General features: G+C 40.6%; 1 protein-coding gene and 2 long non-coding RNA genes across 3 annotated transcripts in view; 1 reads left to right on the top strand and 2 right to left on the bottom strand.

The window, feature by feature from the left end:
• Positions 1-958: 958 nt before the first annotated feature.
• Positions 959-17145, bottom strand: LOC146080349 (uncharacterized). Its single transcript, XR_014474859.1, has 5 exons — positions 17049-17145; positions 14479-14501; positions 7952-8155; positions 6092-6186; positions 959-4284 (listed from the first exon to the last, which is right to left on the bottom strand). It is a non-coding gene; the product is annotated as an uncharacterized LOC146080349 (long non-coding RNA).
• LOC146080355 (uncharacterized) lies at positions 1175-7093 on the top strand. The gene is made up of 3 exons (XR_014474861.1): positions 1175-1676; positions 4654-4735; positions 6542-7093. It is a non-coding gene; the product is annotated as an uncharacterized LOC146080355 (long non-coding RNA).
• Positions 17146-17430: 285 nt separating the features above from the next.
• The window catches only part of SEMA4D (semaphorin 4D), a 77749-nt gene continuing 73804 nt past the window's right edge, over positions 17431-21375 (bottom strand). The window contains exons 14-16 of the mRNA XM_083187519.1: positions 20766-20932; positions 20003-20046; positions 17431-19427 (exon numbers count right to left, since the gene is read on the bottom strand). Coding sequence (XP_083043645.1) covers positions 18514-19427; positions 20003-20046; positions 20766-20932 — 1125 coding nt within the window. The 3' untranslated portion in view covers positions 17431-18513. The remainder of the gene's footprint in view (positions 19428-20002; positions 20047-20765; positions 20933-21375) is intronic.

A 21375-nucleotide genomic window follows, 5' to 3' on the forward strand; every position in this document is an offset into this window, starting at 1 on the left:
TAAACCCAGGCAAGTACGGGGAGAATATACAAACTCCGCACAGTTAGGAACATGGTGGTAATCAAACCCATGACCTAACCACTACACCATCTGTGCTGAAGAAGGGGGTCACAAACCCAAAACGTTGAATAAATGTTTCACCTGCTTCACATTGATTGACCTGTCTCCGAGTGCCTCCAGCCAATAACCGTCTATATAGTTGGTAGTCACCATACCCGAGGATTTTTTTCTGTTACTGCTATGGACCACACCCCTGAAAATATTTTTTATATATTATACATATACACACACACACATAGACATGCCTCCATTTAGTGCGTCTCGCACATCCACATCGCTGCGGCACTCTGATATTTGTTGAAGTAGGTAAATGAAAGATGAAGTAATCAAAACCATTTAGTCCAATGACTTGAGTTTTCATTTACCTACTTCAAGTAGTACCGGCATGCCGCAGCTATTTAGATTCTATAATAGATTGTTAGCACCGAAACAGCCTGTCGGGTGCCATGACTGTTTGGTGGAGGGAGACCGTGCTTGAACACCTATGAAGTTTGCTACTGCCATTATGCTATGATAAGTAGATGTCTCCTCTGCCTTTTTATTGTTTTTTTCCGATTTTGCACTTTATATGCCTGAAATAAATAAGTATTTTTTCACTTTGATGATGCTGGCTCTCTAATGCATTTTTTGTATTACAACATTTTATGAGCTTCAGCACTCCCCTCTAACTTTGAGTCGGTGTGTGCAGCCTTGTCTCATGGTTATACATAGATATATATATATATATATAGAGAGAGAGAGAGAGAGAGAGAGAGAGAGAGAGAGAGAGAGAGAGAGAGAAACCTCTTGGTACAGTCCTCATATTTCGAAGTCTTTATTTGCAAAAGTAGTACATTCAGATGGAGCAGCTCTGAGTGGAGCTGCTCCTTGCGATAGAATCACCGCCTTCCGACAGAAGGGGACATGCAAGCGTTCTGTTGGATCCCTCCGCAGCTCCCCACTCCCTACCCGTCTCCCTCAAGCTTTGCTGATGGGGATGCAGCTCAGGATGTCTGGCAAATCCTGCAGGCTGGCTGACAGGCTCTCCATCTGTAGATGGTTCTTATATCAACAGTAGTGGCACAACAGCCATTTCAACCAATCGACACTGGTTTTCCTCAGAGGAGGTATGTGATTGGGTCAAAATGGCTGTTGGGCCACTACTGTTGCCTCAAGAAACCATTTGTTTTTTTCTTTTGAATGAAACGAATGGTCTGATCTTTTCTGGCAATGCAATCTTAGCATTATTTAATGTGTGCCATCTCTGATTTTTCGAATATACACACACACGGAAGCTAGTGACCTAGATTTTCTAAATATCTTTAATCATTTTAAACATATTAATGTAAGTAAATTAATTCATTGTCGTAATCAATCATTGAAACATTATTGAGGCAACTGTACAAGATTTGCATAATTTCTCAGTTACATTTTACAATGGTCTCAGCATCTTTTTTGTATTCAGTGTTCCTCGCCTTTTCTTCCAGGATTGAAGTGGGCAGATATATTGCATACAGCCAGTAAGCTCATTGGAATTTTTACAGCAGCCAGTCTTGCAAGAGACAAATGCAGCTAACCAAATACGTGGCTACAGTAAGGATGATAGGAAAGTAAGGAAAGCAAGAGGCCAGACACAGGTAGTAAAAGAAAAATATTAAATTAATTTGTAATGTAAACATTCCCTGAGCAAGGCTGCTGCCTAGGGGGCCAGAACTGGAGAAGGGTGAAGGTGGCAGGTGACCAGGAATACATTTGGGCCTAATTTATTATTGTATGATCCTTATAAGTTTGTTCAAGGAATCTAAAAGTAGAAAAAAATTGGTTAAGAACAACTTAATCTAAAGTGTACAATAAAGATGCTACATAAAATTTGTGAACACATAACCCAGGCCTAGTTCTCATTGTAGAGATGTAAAAATAAATAAATAAATATCACACTTTGGGCGGTATTCAATGAGGCTGATTCGCCATGTTTTTATGGCGATTTTGTGCTGTAAGGCGAATTTTTGACTAAAACGGTGAATCACCCTATTCAATGACCAGATGGCGAATATATTTCAAGGTTTTTTTCGCCATGATTCACCGGGTAGCAATCGCTATCTTTTTATGGTGAAGTGGAATGTGAACTTTTAAAATAAAGTGTTTTGTTTTTTACATTTGGTGTCAAAAAATCAGGAATTTTATTCTGAGGAGGGGCATGCTATTTTTATTCATGTGCTGTAAGCACATGAATATATATTGAATTAAAAAAATATATATATTTTTTTTTTTACACAGACCAGCCAGCAGGGGGCCGGAGCCGAGCCGCTCATTAGATATTGATATATTCACTGCACCTGATCATTACATATGCAAGATTGGGTGTAGTGAATATACCTGGTTCCCTGCTGGCACCCCCGGGGGGCAGCCTGTGCTGCCTGGCACCCGGGGAGCCCACCTCCCCCCCACAAACGTTCTGGGGCAGGCAGGGAGACTTCCATCTCCCTGCCTGCCGCCGTCCTCGGGCTCCCTGCGGCATCGCCGCAGGAGTTAAAATTCGCCAGTCAGGGGCAGCGAGCCCCTGACTCATTGAATACTGGAGCCGGCGAGGCTCCGGAACGCATCGAGCAGTGGCGAATGTGCAGCGAATCCTAAACAGGATTCGCTGCACATCACCAAAATGCTCATTGAATACTGCCCTATGTATTATTCATCTCCCAGCCAGACAGGTGACCTTAGCACTGGGCAGCAGCATTGTGGACAGAAGCAGCTCATGCAGAACACTATTACTATTAAACAAACCCTAGTTCCTGCTCTTAAAATGTAAAAGTTATGCATTTGAGAACATATGAACAATTTCAAAATTAAGCCTGACAACTTAATTTAATGCAGGGTACACACCTAGATGATGCACATCATGAGTGGGTCATCAGTCTATCGTTCGACCCGCTCACGATCTTGCGGAGCGCACGACCCGCTCACTATGTGCATGTGATCGGGGTCCGATCTGATCGCTACCCACACCCGGGTGAATGGTTGTTTTCAGATCCTAACTGCTGCAGGTAGGATCTGAATAACGACCGACCTGCGGGGTCACGCATCGGATCAGAACAAACAAAAAAGGGCCCAATCTACCTACAATCTACATCCAATTGGTCGGAATTGGATCTAGATCTATGGTATTGGGCCCTTGTCATACTGGTGTGTACTCTGCAGAAGGCTTTAAAATAAATAAATAAATAAATGAAATCTAGTGGATACAAATGGGGCTATCAGATTCCTGCTCAAATAAAAAATTGTGGTGGATAATTACTCTCACACTACACATCAGGAACCATAAACCGGGTTCATCTTTGTAAAGCTGTGTACACATGGTGCAATATATTGCTCAGTGTCCAGTTTATCAGCGACCAGAGATGGTCACTGATGCATGGGACTCTGCCGGTGGAGCCGCAGGGGGAAATAGATGCTCCTGCGACCATTAGGGGCTGAACACGGGAGTGCGCACCCAGTGATTTATCGCGGCAGCACGAAAAAAATCGCTGGCAATATGGTCGCTCAGCCTGCTTTGGGTATAAATTAATACGCCCCATTATTATTTTATTTTTTTTGCTGTCTGATTCTGAGCAACTAGTGTTTTGACATTGAAGAACTAGAATTATTATTATAATAATGTAGGATGGTTGTTGCTTTTCATAACCATTAGCATATAGGGTTTTATACTGTCTGTTTAGTGTAGTGGTAGTAGAAAAAGGAATAAAAAAAAAACCTATTACGCAACACCATAATATTAATAGTGCAAAACAGTCTACAAAAACACAGATTGAATGACGTATTAAAGGGAATGGTCAACATATTTATTACTGTGTTCATGTAGTTTATATTACCTTTTCAGGATTTCAATGATACAATAGGTAATATCCAGTAAAATAAAGTTCAACTTTAAAGCAAAGTATTACTTGCAATTAGTATATTACCACAATAAAAATTTTTTTTTATGGAAACAATTGTCTATCCACATGGTGTCCTGGATCCATTTATTGCAAGTCAGCCACAGAGATGTAGGTATATGTATAGATCTGAATCACAGGTTCAACACAAAGCAGCAGAACAGTTTGAGGCTCCATGGTTACTGTACACCAGAAGGCACTTTCATTCTGTCCCCATAGAAAGACACTGTTCCCGGCAGTTTGGCTGCTTTTTCACAGTCACCGTGCTGCATTCTTCTCATTATGTTTAGTTAACATCTTTCTTGTTGCAACTCTCCTAAAACAATAGAAAATGGTTTAACTATCTCTCAGCATTGTTTGAGCCAACCGACAACACAACCCGGGCAAGAATTCCATGCAGACATTAAAATGAAAAGAATCAGATAAAAGTTACATATTATTTTGATATGGTAAATATCAGCTAGCAATGCATTCAGGCAGTATATATGGGCTAGATCAACGGTCCTCAAACAATTTTGCTCTGGGAACCCATCGGACAATAAAAATGTTTTACTGGACCCTAGCAAGTTACTGCAGAATGGCCGCCATATCACACGTGTAGTCAGCAGACATACATGGCAGCATTGTGGAGGCACAAAATTATATGAGTCGTCTAAAAAATCTGTTTAATTGTCTGTTATTTTAGACTCCTTGGATCACTGACTGCCATTAGAAGAGTCATCAGCCTGATAGTCAACAACATGGAGTCGCGACCCCATGCTGAGAAGGTCAGTACCAGTTTGAGAACTGCTGGGCTAGATTAATCTCTCACCAAGGTGAATGTGCTGCTTTTAGACCTGCATTCTAATTTACAATTGGCATGACCAGACCTTTTCTATTGAGTTTATGGTATAAGGTATAATATTGGGTCTTTTGACTGTCAACCGTGCCATTGTCAAACTATTGCTTGTGTCAAACATCCAACCCTGTTGACCATAGCCATTTATACCTATTTCATGTGTTGACCTTCAGTGGTCGACCCAATGAATGTGGACCCAATATGGGTCAACCTATTGACCCATACCGGAATTTATCCCTGTCAGCCACCAACAGGAATCTTGGGCCCCATTATGACAGTTTCTTGGGGGCCTAGAAGGGATGTGATTGTGCATACAGGAGACTGATATGTGGTTACTGGAAAGAGAAAGACAACATGCCACAAGAAGTCTCAACTGTGCACCAACCTAAGGTAGACTGATCAAGACATTAGTTGCACCACAGAAAAACGCTATATAAAACACTAACCCCTGAATTCGGGTATAGTTTTGGACATAAAAAAGAATGACTCAAACTAGAATATGAGAATCAAAGTGGACAATGAGGAACACTTATCCTCATGCAAATCAGATTTCTGGTCTATTGATGGGAAAGGGCAGCAGATATCACGAAGAATAGATTACAATCAACTGCACTTTGCCATTTCATAACCAACCCATATTTACATGTGGAGGTCAGGATCCCAATGAGTATTATTACCTTAACTGTCTAACCCTAACCATCCCAATCCACCATTTTACCCTCCCCTAGTGCCAACCCCTAAATCTAACCCTAATCATTATCACTGGGTTCAGTCTGCATTATGACTGTCAAGATTCCTCTGTCAGGGTCCTGACCACACCCATAAAAATACATCAAGGAACTCAGGGGTAGATGTATGAAGCAGTGATAAGGAAGGAGAAGTGATAATGTTCCTGGTACTTTATCACAAGCCAATCAGCTCCTAACTGTCCCTTTTTAAACCCAGTCTGTAACTTAATAGTCAGGATTTGATTGGCCAGTGATAAAGTACCATACTTGGGGGTAGATGTATTAAGCTCGGTGAAGTGATAAAGTGTCTGGTTTTTATCACCAGCCAATCAGCTCCTACCTGTCATTTTTCAAACAAAGCCTGTAACTTCACAGTTAGGAGCTTATTGGCCGGTAATAAAAACCAGACACTATCACTTCACCGAGCTTAATAAATCTGCCCCTTATTATTGAAAGTTTTGAGTAGCACATTTCCTTTCAATATCTCTATCTAAATTCATAGAATCATTCAACAATCAAACAAACACAAAACCACAATGACAAAACCATGACTATACCCAGGTCTTCTTCCAACCCTCCATGATGGTGCTATGCTCATTAATTGCACTTTTCCATCTTGAAAGTTCATTTGACCAGTCAGGATTTAACGAACCTATTTAAAAGTAAACAAAAAAGACAATGTTGCATTTTTAACTTTTATCAGACCAGCACAACAGTATCTGCCATCAGTAGTTGCTGGGTAAGTGACCTGTAAATGGCTAATCTAGTAGCTACAGGAGAGGCTATCAGCCAATCAGAAAAAGAATTACCACTATTATAAATGACATATTTGTTTTACAGGCCTGGCCAACCTGTGGCTCTCCAGCTGTGTTCCAGCATGCTTTGCCAGTTTTGCTATTAGAAAATGCTAAAACTGATGCAATGCATGCTGGGATATGTAGTCTCACAACAGCTGGAGAGCCACGGGTTGGCCCACACTCATTACTCGCTCCCATTCCCGACTGCAGGACTTTCTTCGGGCTGCACCCACTCTGTGGAATGCCATCCCAAGCACAATAAGTCTCCAAACCGATAAGCGTTCTCATCTCTTCAGGCAAGCTTATCAAATTCCAGAACCAGTCATAGAACCTTGCATTCTGGTGGAATCGATGCAATAAAGAATACAGTATCTATCCTTATGTATCAATGCCTATTTCCCTATGGATTGTAAGCTTGCGAGCAGGGCCCTCCTACATTTTGACTGTTTGTAAATACCCTGTTTGTTGTATCACTGTCTCCTTTGTAAAGTGCTGCGGAATATGCTGCGCTATATAAGAAACTGTTAATAAATAAATAAGCCTGTTCTATAACATGCATGAAACCATTCAGTTTAATAACAGCTAATCGATACAGTGGCTAGAGCACTTTCTAAATATCATTTTTTGATGACTTTAATGTCATAGATATACATACAAAAGGTTTAATGTCAGAAATGGACTTTAGAAGCATTTCACCAGAGTATTTATTATTTATACACCCGAGGCCCTCATATCTATTTCTAAGTAACTTTATCCATTCACTGCTAAGGAAATGTTGGACTTGTTCTAAACTGAAGAGAGGAGAAAAGTTACCTAAATGTGAGTGAGATTCAGATGACAACACCACAATGGTCAACATAAAAAAGTGGTACTTGTGTAGTTTCACGGCGGCACTGCCCACGGATCGCATTTTATGCAAATAGCATGCGATTTAGCACACCCCCACCATCCACGTCAGCCCAAAACTTGGTAAGCGCAGCGGGGACTCGGTACTCATCCTCCCGACCTGTTCATACCCCCACTAACCACGTTGGCGTGGAGTTGATTTTATAAAGTGTGGCGAGTGCAGCGAGGGGACGCGGAAAACGAGTCCGAAGCGTCGCGAGGAGACGTGAAATAGACATCAAGTAATACATGTAAAAGTAATTTGCATGCATTTCCCACGCTTTGGGCTCGTTTTCCGTTTCCCCTCACCACACCGATGTGCATAGTGGGGGTATGAACAGGTCAGAAGGATGCGTACCACGTCCCCTCACGGGGCTCGCCACGCTTCGGGCTGACGTGGATAGTGGTGGTGTGCTAAATCGCATCGCATGCAAATTGTATATGATTTGCATACAATGCGATAGTGGGCAGTGCCACCGTGAAACTACACAAGTACCAAAAAAGTTGACATGAGTTTTTCATGATTTTTGGGAATTTTTCATACTCTACCATTCTCAGTCAAAGTCCACATGGCTGTTCGTCTAGCACAGCTGGCCCAAAGCATGATAAGCTTAGCAAAGGGGGTCCACATGCTCAGGTATCGACATTGCAAATGCAAAAAACTCATGTCGACCTTTTGTCAATGTTGACACGGTCTATCCTATGATCCACACCCCTTACAGGTGTTTACTGTACCTGCAACTCTGATAAACACTTTTGAGGACTTCAGTCCAGCTTTTGATTCAACAGTACAATGGTACTCTGCATCCTTAGTGGCAATATCTCGCACCCAGCTGAGGATGTGTACATTCCCTTCAGCCAGCTGGTGTCTCTCTTCCTTAGCACAGCTCTCCATTTTAACACCATCCTTCTCCCATGTGAAATGTGCATCTTTTGGCCCTGAAGAGAAAATTTTTCTAAATACGAACCACAGAAGAGGGAAAAACTTTCAAAACTTACAGAAAGATAATAAATGTATCTATACAGGCTAATTCTCACTAAGGGGTAGATGTATGTAGCAGTGGTAAGGAACTGGCTGAGATCAGGCTGTTTTCTCTTTCTGCTCCACCAGTGTTGCCCTTCTCTGTCTTTTCCCTATCCTGCAGATTCAGACTGAGGGGGGGTATTCAATGGAAGAAGAAAAATACCGACAGAGTTTTCAAGCGCTCCTTCTATTCATGTATTACAATGTCACCCCGTCTCAGATGGTCCTGATGATGACTCGTGTGACATGGAAAGAGAAAAAACCATATAGTGTAATACCCTCAGGTATAACCTCTGATGTAAATGATTTCTGATGTCAAAAACCGTACCCTATATGGTGGTCCACTAAATGAAAGGTGGACAAATCACGCTCAGGTATGAGGGAGAAATGAACCTCCAAAAGATCCTCCAATATCCTCCAAGTTGTTTCACATAGAAAAACCAAAGATAGGTATCCAAATAGTGAAATAACGTTTTAATGATTAAAAACATATAATGTACAATTCTTTGGGTGTAAACAATGGACTCTCACCAGATTGATGTGTCTACTGGATGAAAGCAGACATACAGAGCATAAGGTGGAATAATCACAGGCGTCCCTGGTTGCTGTCTGTAGGTGTTCAAGTCCCAGTGTGATGTCCAAAGTCCACAAGTCCCCTCTGCCAACGCGTTTCAGACTTTCTGTCCTTTGTCAAGGCATAGAGACTTATCCCCTTACCTGGGTTTTTATACCCACAATCCCCATTGAAAGACCCAAGCCTATTTCCAGACATGGATTGCTATCATCTAATACAGTCCTATGTGTCCCCGGAATAACTATCCGCTTTTTAGAAAAAGCACGCTGTTCACAGGTGTCCTGTCTAATTGCAGGTGTGCTTCTCCGTCCGGCGCCGTCCGCCGGAACTTCCTTGCGTTCCATAGGCGTTGGCGCCGGAAGTCACCTGCGTGTCACCACCTTCAAACCTAATTCCTTTGTCCGGCGCCGTCCGCCGGAAGTTGTTATGCGTTCCACGGACCTCGGCGCCGGAAGTCCACTGCGTGTCATTCCGCCCTTACTTCTTCCACCGGCATCTTCTAATCTGGCTTATCTTTATTGTGTATCCGTCACGCAAGGTGTCACGTGTGCGTTCCAACGTAGCCAGACAGGAAGTGTTTGCGGTTCACTGCTGTATTTTATGTACAGATCTCCGCACCGTGTGGAATATGAGGCGGAATATTTCATCAACATTGCGGGCATCCCATAATAAATAAATAAAAACAAACAAAAGAAAGGCATTAATATATAATCATGTCACAATATTAAAAAATATTCATTAAAAACGAGGAAATTTAAAGTGCAAAGTACATCAATAAATAAATTAATTTAAAATGCATATTTATAAAAACCACTTCAATTCAAAATCCTTATTCAGGCCACCAGGTATTAATGTCTTATATTGGTAGATCATACTCATTTCAGTTTTAGCTAATTTAGTGGCTATGTCACCTCCCCTTTCCCCCACATTAATCTTTTTGAGGGCCGCAAAATTTTTAATGTGTTTGGGGTCGCATTGGTGTTCTTCTTTAAAGTGCAGGGAAAGTGCATGTACTTCCAGGCCTTTTCTTATATTCCGGAGATGTTCTCCGATTCTGATTTTAAGAGACCTGCTGGTACGCCCGATATAAAACTTTCCGCATGTGCATTCTATAATGTAAATGATGTTTACAGTATGGCATGTTAAAAAGTCTCTAATAGTGTACTTCTGTCCATTAATCACTAGCTCAGTAAGCTTTGTTCCAAAGGTGTTCGTGACACCCTTGCACCCTAGACACGCTCCACACCTAAAGAAGCCCTTGGTGTGTATTATGCCTTTTTTTGGCGAGCTTGGGCATAAACTTTTAGTGAGTTTTGATTTTAGGTTTGGTGCCCTCCTAAAAATACATTTTGGTAGGTCAGGTAATAAATGACCAATTACAGGATCCTTCTTTATAATAGGCCAATGCTTTTTAAAGATGGTTTTCACTTTACTATGCTGGGTGGTATAGTCTGAAATGAAAGACCACTTGAACAGATCTGTCTCTGATGTGCCGGATTGTGGTTTTTTCTTAATCAGATCCTTTCTGTCAATGTCTCTTACAACTGCCATGGACTTCTCTAGGTCCTGTGGTTTATAACCACTGGACAAGAAATTTCTTTTCATTTCTTCTGCTTGACTCGTATATACCGCTAGCTCAGAGCAATTTCTCTTGAGTCTTTTGAATTGTCCTATGGGTATAGAGTCCAGCCATGTGTCCTGATGGCAGCTGTCTCGGTTTATATATGATCTGGAATCGGTTGGTTTAATAAAATTCTTCGTTTTTACTTTTCCTCCTTCAATATAGATTTCTAGATCCAGAAAACTGACTGGATCTAGAAATCTATATTGAAGGAGGAAAAGTAAAAACGAAGAATTTTATTAAACCAACCGATTCCAGATCATATATAAACCGAGACATCTGCCATCAGGACACATGGCTGGACTCTATACCCATAGGACAATTCAAAAGACTCAAGAGAAATTGCTCTGAGCTAGCGGTATATACGAGTCAAGCAGAAGAAATGAAAAGAAATTTCTTGTCCAGTGGTTATAAACCACAGGACCTAGAGAAGTCCATGGCAGTTGTAAGAGACATTGACAGAAAGGATCTGATTAAGAAAAAACCACAATCCGGCACATCAGAGACAGATCTGTTCAAGTGGTCTTTCATTTCAGACTATACCACCCAGCATAGTAAAGTGAAAACCATCTTTAAAAAGCATTGGCCTATTATAAAGAAGGATCCTGTAATTGGTCATTTATTACCTGACCTACCAAAATGTATTTTTAGGAGGGCACCAAACCTAAAATCAAAACTCACTAAAAGTTTATGCCCAAGCTCGCCAAAAAAAGGCATAATACACACCAAGGGCTTCTTTAGGTGTGGAGCGTGTCTAGGGTGCAAGGGTGTCACGAACACCTTTGGAACAAAGCTTACTGAGCTAGTGATTAATGGACAGAAGTACACTATTAGAGACTTTTTAACATGCCATACTGTAAACATCATTTACATTATAGAATGCACATGCGGAAAGTTTTATATCGGGCGTACCAGCAGGTCTCTTAAAATCAGAATCGGAGAACATCTCCGGAATATAAGAAAAGGCCTGGAAGTACATGCACTTTCCCTGCACTTTAAAGAAGAACACCAATGCGACCCCAAACACATTAAAAATTTTGCGGCCCTCAAAAAGATTAATGTGGGGGAAAGGGGAGGTGACATAGCCACTAAATTAGCTAAAACTGAAATGAGTATGATCTACCAATATAAGACATTAATACCTGGTGGCCTGAATAAGGATTTTTAATTGAAGTGGTTTTTATAAATATGCATTTTAAATTAATTTATTTATTGATGTACTTTGCACTTTAAATTTCCTCGTTTTTAATGAATATTTTTTAATATTGTGACATGATTATATATTAATGCCTTTCTTTTGTTTGTTTTTATTTATTTATTATGGGATGCCCGCAATGTTGATGAAATATTCCGCCTCATATTCCACACGGTGCGGAGATCTGTACATAAAATACAGCAGTGAACCGCAAACACTTCCTGTCTGGCTACGTTGGAACGCACACGTGACACCTTGCGTGACGGATACACAATAAAGATAAGCCAGATTAGAAGATGCCGGTGGAAGAAGTAAGGGCGGAATGACACGCAGTGGACTTCCGGCGCCGAGGTCCGTGGAACGCATAACAACTTCCGGCGGACGGCGCCGGACAAAGGAATTAGGTTTGAAGGTGGTGACACGCAGGTGACTTCCGGCGCCAACGCCTATGGAACGCAAGGAAGTTCCGGCGGACGGCGCCGGACGGAGAAGCACACCTGCAATTAGACAGGACACCTGTGAACAGCGTGCTTTTTCTAAAAAGCGGATAGTTATTCCGGGGACACATAGGACTGTATTAGATGATAGCAATCCATGTCTGGAAATAGGCTTGGGTCTTTCAATGGGGATTGTGGGTATAAAAACCCAGGTAAGGGGATAAGTCTCTATGCCTTGACAAAGGACAGAAAGTCTGAAACGCGTTGGCAGAGGGGACTTGTGGACTTTGGACATCACACTGGGACTTGAACACCTACAGACAGCAACCAGGGACGCCTGTGATTATTCCACCTTATGCTCTGTATGTCTGCTTTCATCCAGTAGACACATCAATCTGGTGAGAGTCCATTGTTTACACCCAAAGAATTGTACATTATATGTTTTTAATCATTAAAACGTTATTTCACTATTTGGATACCTATCTTTGGTTTTTCTATGTGAAACAACTTGGAGGATATTGGAGGATCTTTTGGAGGTTCATTTCTCCCTCATACCTGAGCGTGATTTGTCCACCTTTCATTTAGTGGACCACCATATAGGGTACGGTTTTTGACATCAGAAATCATTTACATCAGAGGTTATACCTGAGGGTATTACACTATATGGTTATTTCTCTTTCAATGTCACACGAGTCATCATCAGGACCATCTGAGACGGGGTGACATTGTAATACATGAATAGAAGGAGCGCTTGAAAACTCTGTCGGTATTTTTCTTCTTCCATTGGTACTTCAGTGTGTTTGGTGACACACTCACCGTATAGATTCAAGCTTGCACCGAAGCGCAGGACTATATCCCAGAATCCCCCTTTTTTGGGGGGTATTCAATGTCCAGGGGAATGGCTGTCGAGTAAGCTCGACAGCCGTTCCCCTGTCCCGTTCTCGCTTTGCTTGACGTGAGCTTGGCGGTCGGGATTCAATGTCCCGGCCGCCGAGAAGGGGGCGTGGCCGCGAGTTGAGGACAGAAATAGACGAGCTCCGGCTGGGAGCTCGCCTATTTCCGGCTTTTCTCGGCAGAACGAGCCCGACAGCTTGTGATGTTGGGCTCGTTCTGCGGAGAACCCCTGTTCAATGCTGTCAGGGAAGACAGCATTGAATAGGGCCCCGGAGCCATCTCCCCCGTCGGGAGATGGCTGCGGGAGGACAACAAGGATTGAATACCCCCCTGAATCTCCTTACTCACCTCAAAGCCCTCAACTACACTAATTTCCAGTCTCCCTTACACACACACACATATATATATATATATATATATATATATATATATATATATATATATATATATATATATATATATATATATTTATATTTATATACACACACACACACACATATTGGGGGTGATTCTGGTTTAATCGGTCCCCTGCACATTTGCACGGGGGACTGATTTTTTGTGACTGCTCATAGTCAGATATGTGCATGTGCTATGCGCGAGCAGCCATGGCGAATAGATTATTCGCCAAGCACGCACACAAGAGTGTGCAACCCTACTACTAACAATCCAGCCACTGAAATACCAGGTTATGCTCCCCTAAATTTACTATGATTGGAGTTCTAGTGAAGATGGGCCCATGGCCACTAATCAGATTGTATCTATTCTCTCCTAAAATAAATAAAGTAGAATCGGTTCCTAAGCGAGCATTAGTGAACCAGGCCCTACATTTCAGACAAAACTGGTAGTTGGAAGTCTCAGACATGGCAAATACAGATAGAGCCGTACTCATCTACCCCTTTAATAGGAGTAAGGGAGTCAGAGCCATCAGACTTAATTCTCTGTATTGTTCTATGTATTGTTCTATGTATTGTATTGCAGCTGAGAACAATAGAAGATAAGCCATGGCTCACCAGAGACGGCTCCATCTGTAGGTCTGCCAAATTGACAATAATCAAATTCTGTACCAAATAAAAAAGCATTTTTTATTATTATTATTTGGGCCCAAATCATAATTATGGTAATTAGGCAAAGCCGTTTCTTTGGTACTCCTCTTCACAGTAATTCTCCCTGGTTGTATATACAACGGTGAGAATAGACAGAGGCAAAATAATTCGTAACCAGAGTGATAATATACTGACACTCAATTATTTTAGTAGCATTGTTTTCAATTCTGTGAATTATTGTGGCTCCATGTGCATTATTTAGTTTTCAAGAATTATGTGGCAATGACAAGTTAGCGACAGCTGTAGCATACAACTGCAAGGTCCTGTCAACTTGTATAAAGGAGTTCTGTGACACCCTGAGAGACCTGTCGTCTCTAAGCACACAGATTGTAGATTTAAAACACACACACACAGATTGTGAAGCCGAAAACAGCGTATCTAATAGTTTCTGTAAGGTGGGAATATTGTACTTACTCTTGTCACGCCAATATTGGTTGCTTAAAATTAACAAAATGTAAAAGCATCAGAAAGACAGGAAAGTTATGTAGTGAAAACAAAAACAGTATGTATAAGAACAAAAATGTATTAAGTGTTATTTTGCCAACAATGACTTAAATACTGTCAATGAGAGCCACCCTCCTGACACACATGCAGATGACATGCAGCTGGCCTCCACACCTCAATAGACCATTCTAATGAGAACGGCAACTACAGGTTAAGTACCCCGTATCCGTAGATCTCGTATCTGAAATATTCCAAAAACTGTGTTTTTTTTTCATCTATATTTTGGATTTTTTTGTTTGTTCCCCCCAAGCCACTATTTTCAAACTTACCAAGTCCCCTGATGTCCACGGCGGCCTTCAGGATCTTCTTCAGGAGTGCATTGCGCCCATGAACTCGCACAATGCACTCCTGAGACCGCTGAAGAGGATCCTGAAGGCCTCCATGGATGCCGGGGAACACTGTAGATGACCATCGGGGCACCACCAGGGGACCAGGTAAGTATATAAAAAAAAATGATTCCAAAATCCGTAAACATCTTGTGGTCCTGAGCTTTTCGGCTAAGGGATACTTGACCTGTACCAGCAACAACATTTGCACGGTCATTCACTTGGTATGTGGTCATTAGGACAATAGTGTCTAGGTCAACCACTATCGATTGACAGGCAAAAGTTCGACATGGTCATAAGATCGACATGGAAAAATGTCAACGTAAGTTTTTTTTTTTTAAACCGACTTTTGTGAGGGGACACGGTACACTAATACAGTATCCCTGTCGACCAATGTTATCATAGACACCCAAAAAAATGCGAAATCTCATGGTAACCTTTTACACGTCGAACTTTTGCTTGTTTCGAATCTTTGACCATGTCATCCTTTTTGTGTGTCAAACTATTGCCTGACGACCAATAGTGATCAACCTATTTGACTCTCAACATTACGATCTACACCCATTCGGCTTATGAGTGATAAACCATGTCAAAGGGGTTATACAAATTGGCTCGTAAAATGTGGCATAACATCAGACAAAAAAAAAAAGGGACTGAAGTGCGGGTTGACAGAAGTGGAGATTTTGGAGTGGAGATGCAGCCAATCAGATTCCAGCTAGATATTAAGTAGACTCTGATTGGCTACTATGGGCCACATCTTCACTTTTGTAAACCCTCACTTTTGTAAACCCACACTTTAGTAAATCAGACTCAAATAAGAATGTTTATTACTTCTTTTTCATAAAAGTTCTAAAGTTGCCAAAAATAGTGCTGCACCAAGAAAATCTAGTTTACATATGCATATTAGGGAGATTCTTTTTCAGTACAATTTATTCCAGAGATGGTAAAGGTAGATTAGTTAAAAAATTGCTATATAGATTTTGCAGATACTTAATATAGTTTCCTGGGGCATTTTATCCATTTATTTAGCACTATTTATTTTCCACTAATATATTATACTTTCTAGCACTTCACTTTTTAACCTCTAGCTCCTGCTTCTTTCTATTAATACACCTATAGCTTAGTTTTTCACTTGTGGGCTGCCCTGGGGTGACTGGCCTATGCCAACCTTTTTGGGGTTCCGCGCCCCAGATTCAAACTTAGTATTAGGGACCCACCAGAAATGAGGCCACCGTGAAGCTGGTTGGTGGGCAAATATTTATTGGCCAATACATATACCAAGAGCCTCTATTATTGATTAATAATATGGAGTGTGCATCTGCACCATGTATTTTTCTTTGCAGAACTACAAGTCCCAGCATGATAGCACCTCATGTATATAGGGTGTGCATCCTAAGATCCCCCCCCCCCATAATAATCACCCATCATGGTGCATGTACAATTAAATCATCGTTTTAATCGCATCGATCGCATGTGATCAAAACTATGTAATAAGATTAAAATCGTGGGTGCCGTGCTAGGAAACAAGTACCAATATATCTACTTCAAAAGAAGCGCAGCATATTCTTTTTCTTCTTTATTGTTATTAAGAGACGGACACTCTTCTTTTCTAATTGGATATCCCCAGGGGAATCCATAAGCTGCGGTCATTTCTGTGGTGAAAACACAGATTTTTAACACTGTTCCAACCCAGTTTACACCACATATTCAAACCAGTTTATTCTCAAGTCATGCCCTTTCACTCTGCACCCCTGTAAAGTGTTTCTTCTCTCTGTTGGTGCTAGGAGATTCCATCATTTCCAAATGTCTGGCTCTATCTGGTTCTCATAGCCTTTATACAGAAGCTGGGTGACTGGTTTACACTGCGCCAATACTCGGGTTGGATTTCCAGGTAACTGGACCTGGGTTATTTATTTATTTTTGGACCCTTTTCCAGGTTAACCGGCAATTGCAATGGGAAATGGGTAATAGCCTGATGTAAGAATAAGAGGTAATTATATACTTTTATGTTTAAGCAATACTTTTGCAGACGTGACTAACATAAGAGGGGGACAGAATAAATCATGTTAATGTTTCTTTAACTTAAGCTTATTTTGAGGAGGTAATAGCTGTGATTCATTCACAAACTTGAGGACATTGCAATTTTACACTTACCAGTTGCATGACAGAAGAGGTGAAATTCTCCATGGAAATAAACAAACTGTCCCTGGTCGCTTAGGTAAGGAGGCAGCAATTTGATTATTTCCGTATTTGTACTAGGCAGTACTTTGGGCTGCATGCTGGACAGTGAAGGATGCAATTCGGAAGCCATAGAAGACACAGAGGAGATGGTAGAAGGAGAAAAAGGTATGGGAGATGAGGCTGTGTGACAGACAGGGACAGAAGAGAGAAAGGGTTCTATGAAAAGAAAAACAAACTACTACAGAGAAGAAATCCATGCACTAGAGTTCAAAACAAATGTGAAATATGAAAAATTAAAGAGAGAAAGCAAATGGGTGAAGGACTAAGTAAACAAAGTAAAATTCCAAGACTACACTTTTCATAAAACAATAATACTTTAATATTCGGGCATTCAGAATTAACATTTATACAGAATTCATATAGAAAAATAGAGGATTATTTTCAGAAATTATATACCAGCAAGAACCAGGGTGCTTTTTTTTTTTGTCCTTATCAGAGAGCTGTGCTATAACGGTCTGGTAAATAGTAAGCCCTTAATAATATTACTCCTACAATGCTTTCCAATTCCAGTCACTCAGAGGATTGGACAAACACTCTGCAGTTTCAGTCTTTATCACAGTTTCTGCAGTTTTACTCCAGTGTAACGACAGGTAGAATTAAGAAAAAAAGTTTTCAAATAGTTCATATTTTTCCCTTATAGTCCTTATACAATTCTGATGGTTTTAGTGTCCGAATAACCACCGTCTTCGCATTGCAGGGATTTTTGGACATGCTTGAAATCTCTCAAACCAATATGCATGTCATTTATCATTGGTGTCCATAACAATTATTTTCCATTACACTTTCCTATTTAATACAATTAATGTTCTTGTTCCGCTTCCCACCACACACCACGAGGACCGCTCTTCAGCGCAGTCTGTTTCTGGTCCATGTTGCAATGTACATTGTGAAAGGAAGGAAACCTACTATTTTGCCTTCCCGCCTAAACCCCTGAGAAAGCAAATCCAACTGCTGCAAAATCACAGGTAAAATGAAACAAATTATATGTACAGTATTATAAATTTTGCTCTGAATGTTACATCTTCAAGTACTATAGAGAAGAGATGTGACCCGAGGTGGGCACAATTGGGCAGATCTTTACCAATCTGATAAATAATTAACTTCCAATTTGGAATTAACTTTATAATTCAGCATTCTTGAATGACTGAATAGACTTGATCAAACTTCTGCACAGAAGAGAAAAAAGAAAATAAAATCAAATAGGAATGTAAATAAAATAGAAAAAAAAAAAAAAAAACATATAGAACTTTGTACATCAAGGTTTAAGAGATATATAATAAAATCCATAGATCATTTAATGAAATGGAGTGAAGCTGGACTGCACAGTAGCCCTATAGGTTGTGGCTCAGTAAGATTACATCCGTAGAGAGGATCACTTTCAGTCTCCATCAGAATCTGCATACTTTATTTCGCAGTTGACGTCAAATGGTTGGTCCTTTTCGGATTCCTCTATAGTCTCATCCTCTTTGTGTGTGATGGTCCCATTCCTACAGTCTGGCTCAGTTTCATAACCTGTGTCATGAGGGGCTTTAGGTATGCCACCACATTGGTTCTCCGCGCACACTTTCTCTACCAAGGTCTCCTTTACACCCTGCTCACAGTCTTTCAAGTTCAGGGGAGTCTTCTTGCCAGGAAGCATAGTATCCCGATACTTTAGACACTTGGCTGGAAGGAATCCCTTGTAGCAATTGTATATCAGCAGGCTTATGAAAAGAAGAAAGAACACTATGACCAGGATAATAAGTGGGGAGCAGTCATTAGTATTGGACAAGTACAAAGCCTTTCCCATGCCAACATCAGGATTGGATTCAAACACCTCTGTCAGAGAAACCATGTGTGTTGTCACTTTGTTGTTTAGATGGGTTACACCAATAGATGTAGTCGCTGCCTGAGTGGTGGATGTTTTGGTGGTCTTCTCTTTTGCTATTGTATAAAGCCGGGTGGTTTCAATTAATCCTTCCCTATGTGGTGGTGGTGGATGTGCTGTGCTTGGCAAAGTAAGTGGTGTCTTTTCCAGCTCCAACACATGTTTGATAACCAGCTGAGAATACACATTATCCATCGCAGTCTCTTGTGACCAGCACTGGTAGGTGCCAACGTCCGATTCGCTTACATTGAATATGAATAAAGCATTGTGCAGTAGATATTTAGGAGGCTTCGTTTTCAAGCTTTCATTATTAAACGTCCAAACCACAGAAGCCAGATTAGACTTGTAAGAGCATTTCAGTTCTACAGAGCTTCCTTCCTTGACAGTGTATTTCATACTTTCCCGGATTCCTTTATCAGTAGTATCTAAAAAAGTGGGATATACATGAACAACCGTTTTGTTACATTAATCTGTAATTTGATGATTCTTTAAAAAAAATATAAAAAAGCCCAAGAACTGGTGGAAACCTTCATTTCTTTATAGCAAACTTTGTTTTAAACTCCACAGGTTCCTGCCACTCAGTACATATTTTTTGATGTGAACTAATATCACGCTAGGGCCAATTTATACAGAAACATGATGTACACTCAAGTATTTCTCAGTCATTGACTATAGCACAGGTTCTCTAAGTCAGTCCTCAGGACCCCACAAAGTGCATGTTTCACAGAATCAAGTAAAATAATTAGCTCCACCTGCAGATCTTTTAAAATGTGTCAGAAATGAGAGCACCTGTCGGGTGACCTGGAAAACATCAACGGTGTGGTGTGCTGAGGGCTGACTGTGAACCACTGGACTAGAGGGTCGGAAAATCTAGTAATATCTACAATAGGACCCATGCAGCAATTCTCATTGCCTGTGAGCAAACTCACCATCTCACCAATACTTGTTAATTACAAAAACATTCTTACTTTGCTAATGCATTTATGCAAATGAAACCTACCTGGGCACCTAGAGGGGTCCCCACGTAATGATTGAATCAAAGATCTAAAAGAACACAAAACAAAGAAAAGGTATACAGTATTACAGTTGTAAGAGACAATGAAAAAACCCGAGTCACCACCAATCCTGTATGCTTAGGCTAGATTAGGATTTCTTATCCCTTTTCATCCTAGATTAAATTCGGGTAATCCACTTTGTGATCCATGATTAGTAGATATAGATTTTAGGTTTACGGACACGCCAATTGTGAAGCATTAAGCAAATTTTGTGGAATTCCCACTAAAGAAAAATCTCCAATTATAAACTTCGCATTGTAGGTACACTAGGGAATTGCAGACCTAAAATTTCCCAAAATTTTATATGAATTTTGCAACTAAATTTATTTACATAAATTTAAATATTAAAAAAAAAATAGGCAAACAGCTCATACAGATCTCATTTACTATGAACAAGCTACAGAACACGCTTAAAGATATTTTACTAATAACTCATGTCATGTCCAGGTTTTACTGGTTAAACCAAATTGACTCAAGTACTAAATTAAATCACCTGTGCCAATCATGATTGTCCTTAAAACCTGAACCTTGAGGACCACGTTTGGGAACCTGTGACTTATGTATCTGGGATGGTTACATTGAATAGCCTTCTCGGAATACAGTAGTCTTTTGGAAGTAAATTAGTAAGGAATCACAGTTCCCTTTCATTTGTTGATTGGCTTATAGCTGGTATATATTAAAAAGTATTTGCAGATAAATGATAAATACCTGTCTGTCTCCTGAAGAATATCAACACAGGAATTCTTGAGTGGATTCCAGGCACAGTAAGGATCCCTAGTCAGAACACACTCTGCACAAGATGAGAACTTCTCACAGAAAGCAGCAGCAGACTGCACCACCCCAGTGCTGGAGCTGGCATAGATATATCTCTTGCCCTGTATTAAAGCAACAACAGAAACATTATAAGAGACAACTGATCAGGTGAATGAAGACGCCAGTGGCTGTGACATATACAAACAATTACATGGCTCATCTTATGTAATAGATATACTATATCTATCTATAGGGGGAGGATTAGGGTTTGGTTGAGGGAATGGGGGGGGGGGGTTAAAATACCATGGTCAGTTGGGATTTGAACATTGAGATACCATTGGGATTTCAACCACTGTGATATCGATACCATTTAATGCAAGAAATATTTATGACGGTATATTTGACTCTTTATTGTTATTTAAATATTTTTCTTTTTCGCTTTGTTATACATGATAGTCCAGCAAGATGATCTTGTTGTTTTATGTGAGGTCACTGTAAACGAAGGGTTTCCCAGATTGCATTAGCACGCCTAGGGAGTTCTTGCACTACATACTGTAGAACAGAA

Source organism: Crinia signifera, chromosome 1, assembly GCF_055691185.1.
Source record: "Crinia signifera chromosome 1, ASM5569118v1, whole genome shotgun sequence".
NCBI lineage: Eukaryota > Metazoa > Chordata > Amphibia > Anura > Myobatrachidae > Crinia > Crinia signifera.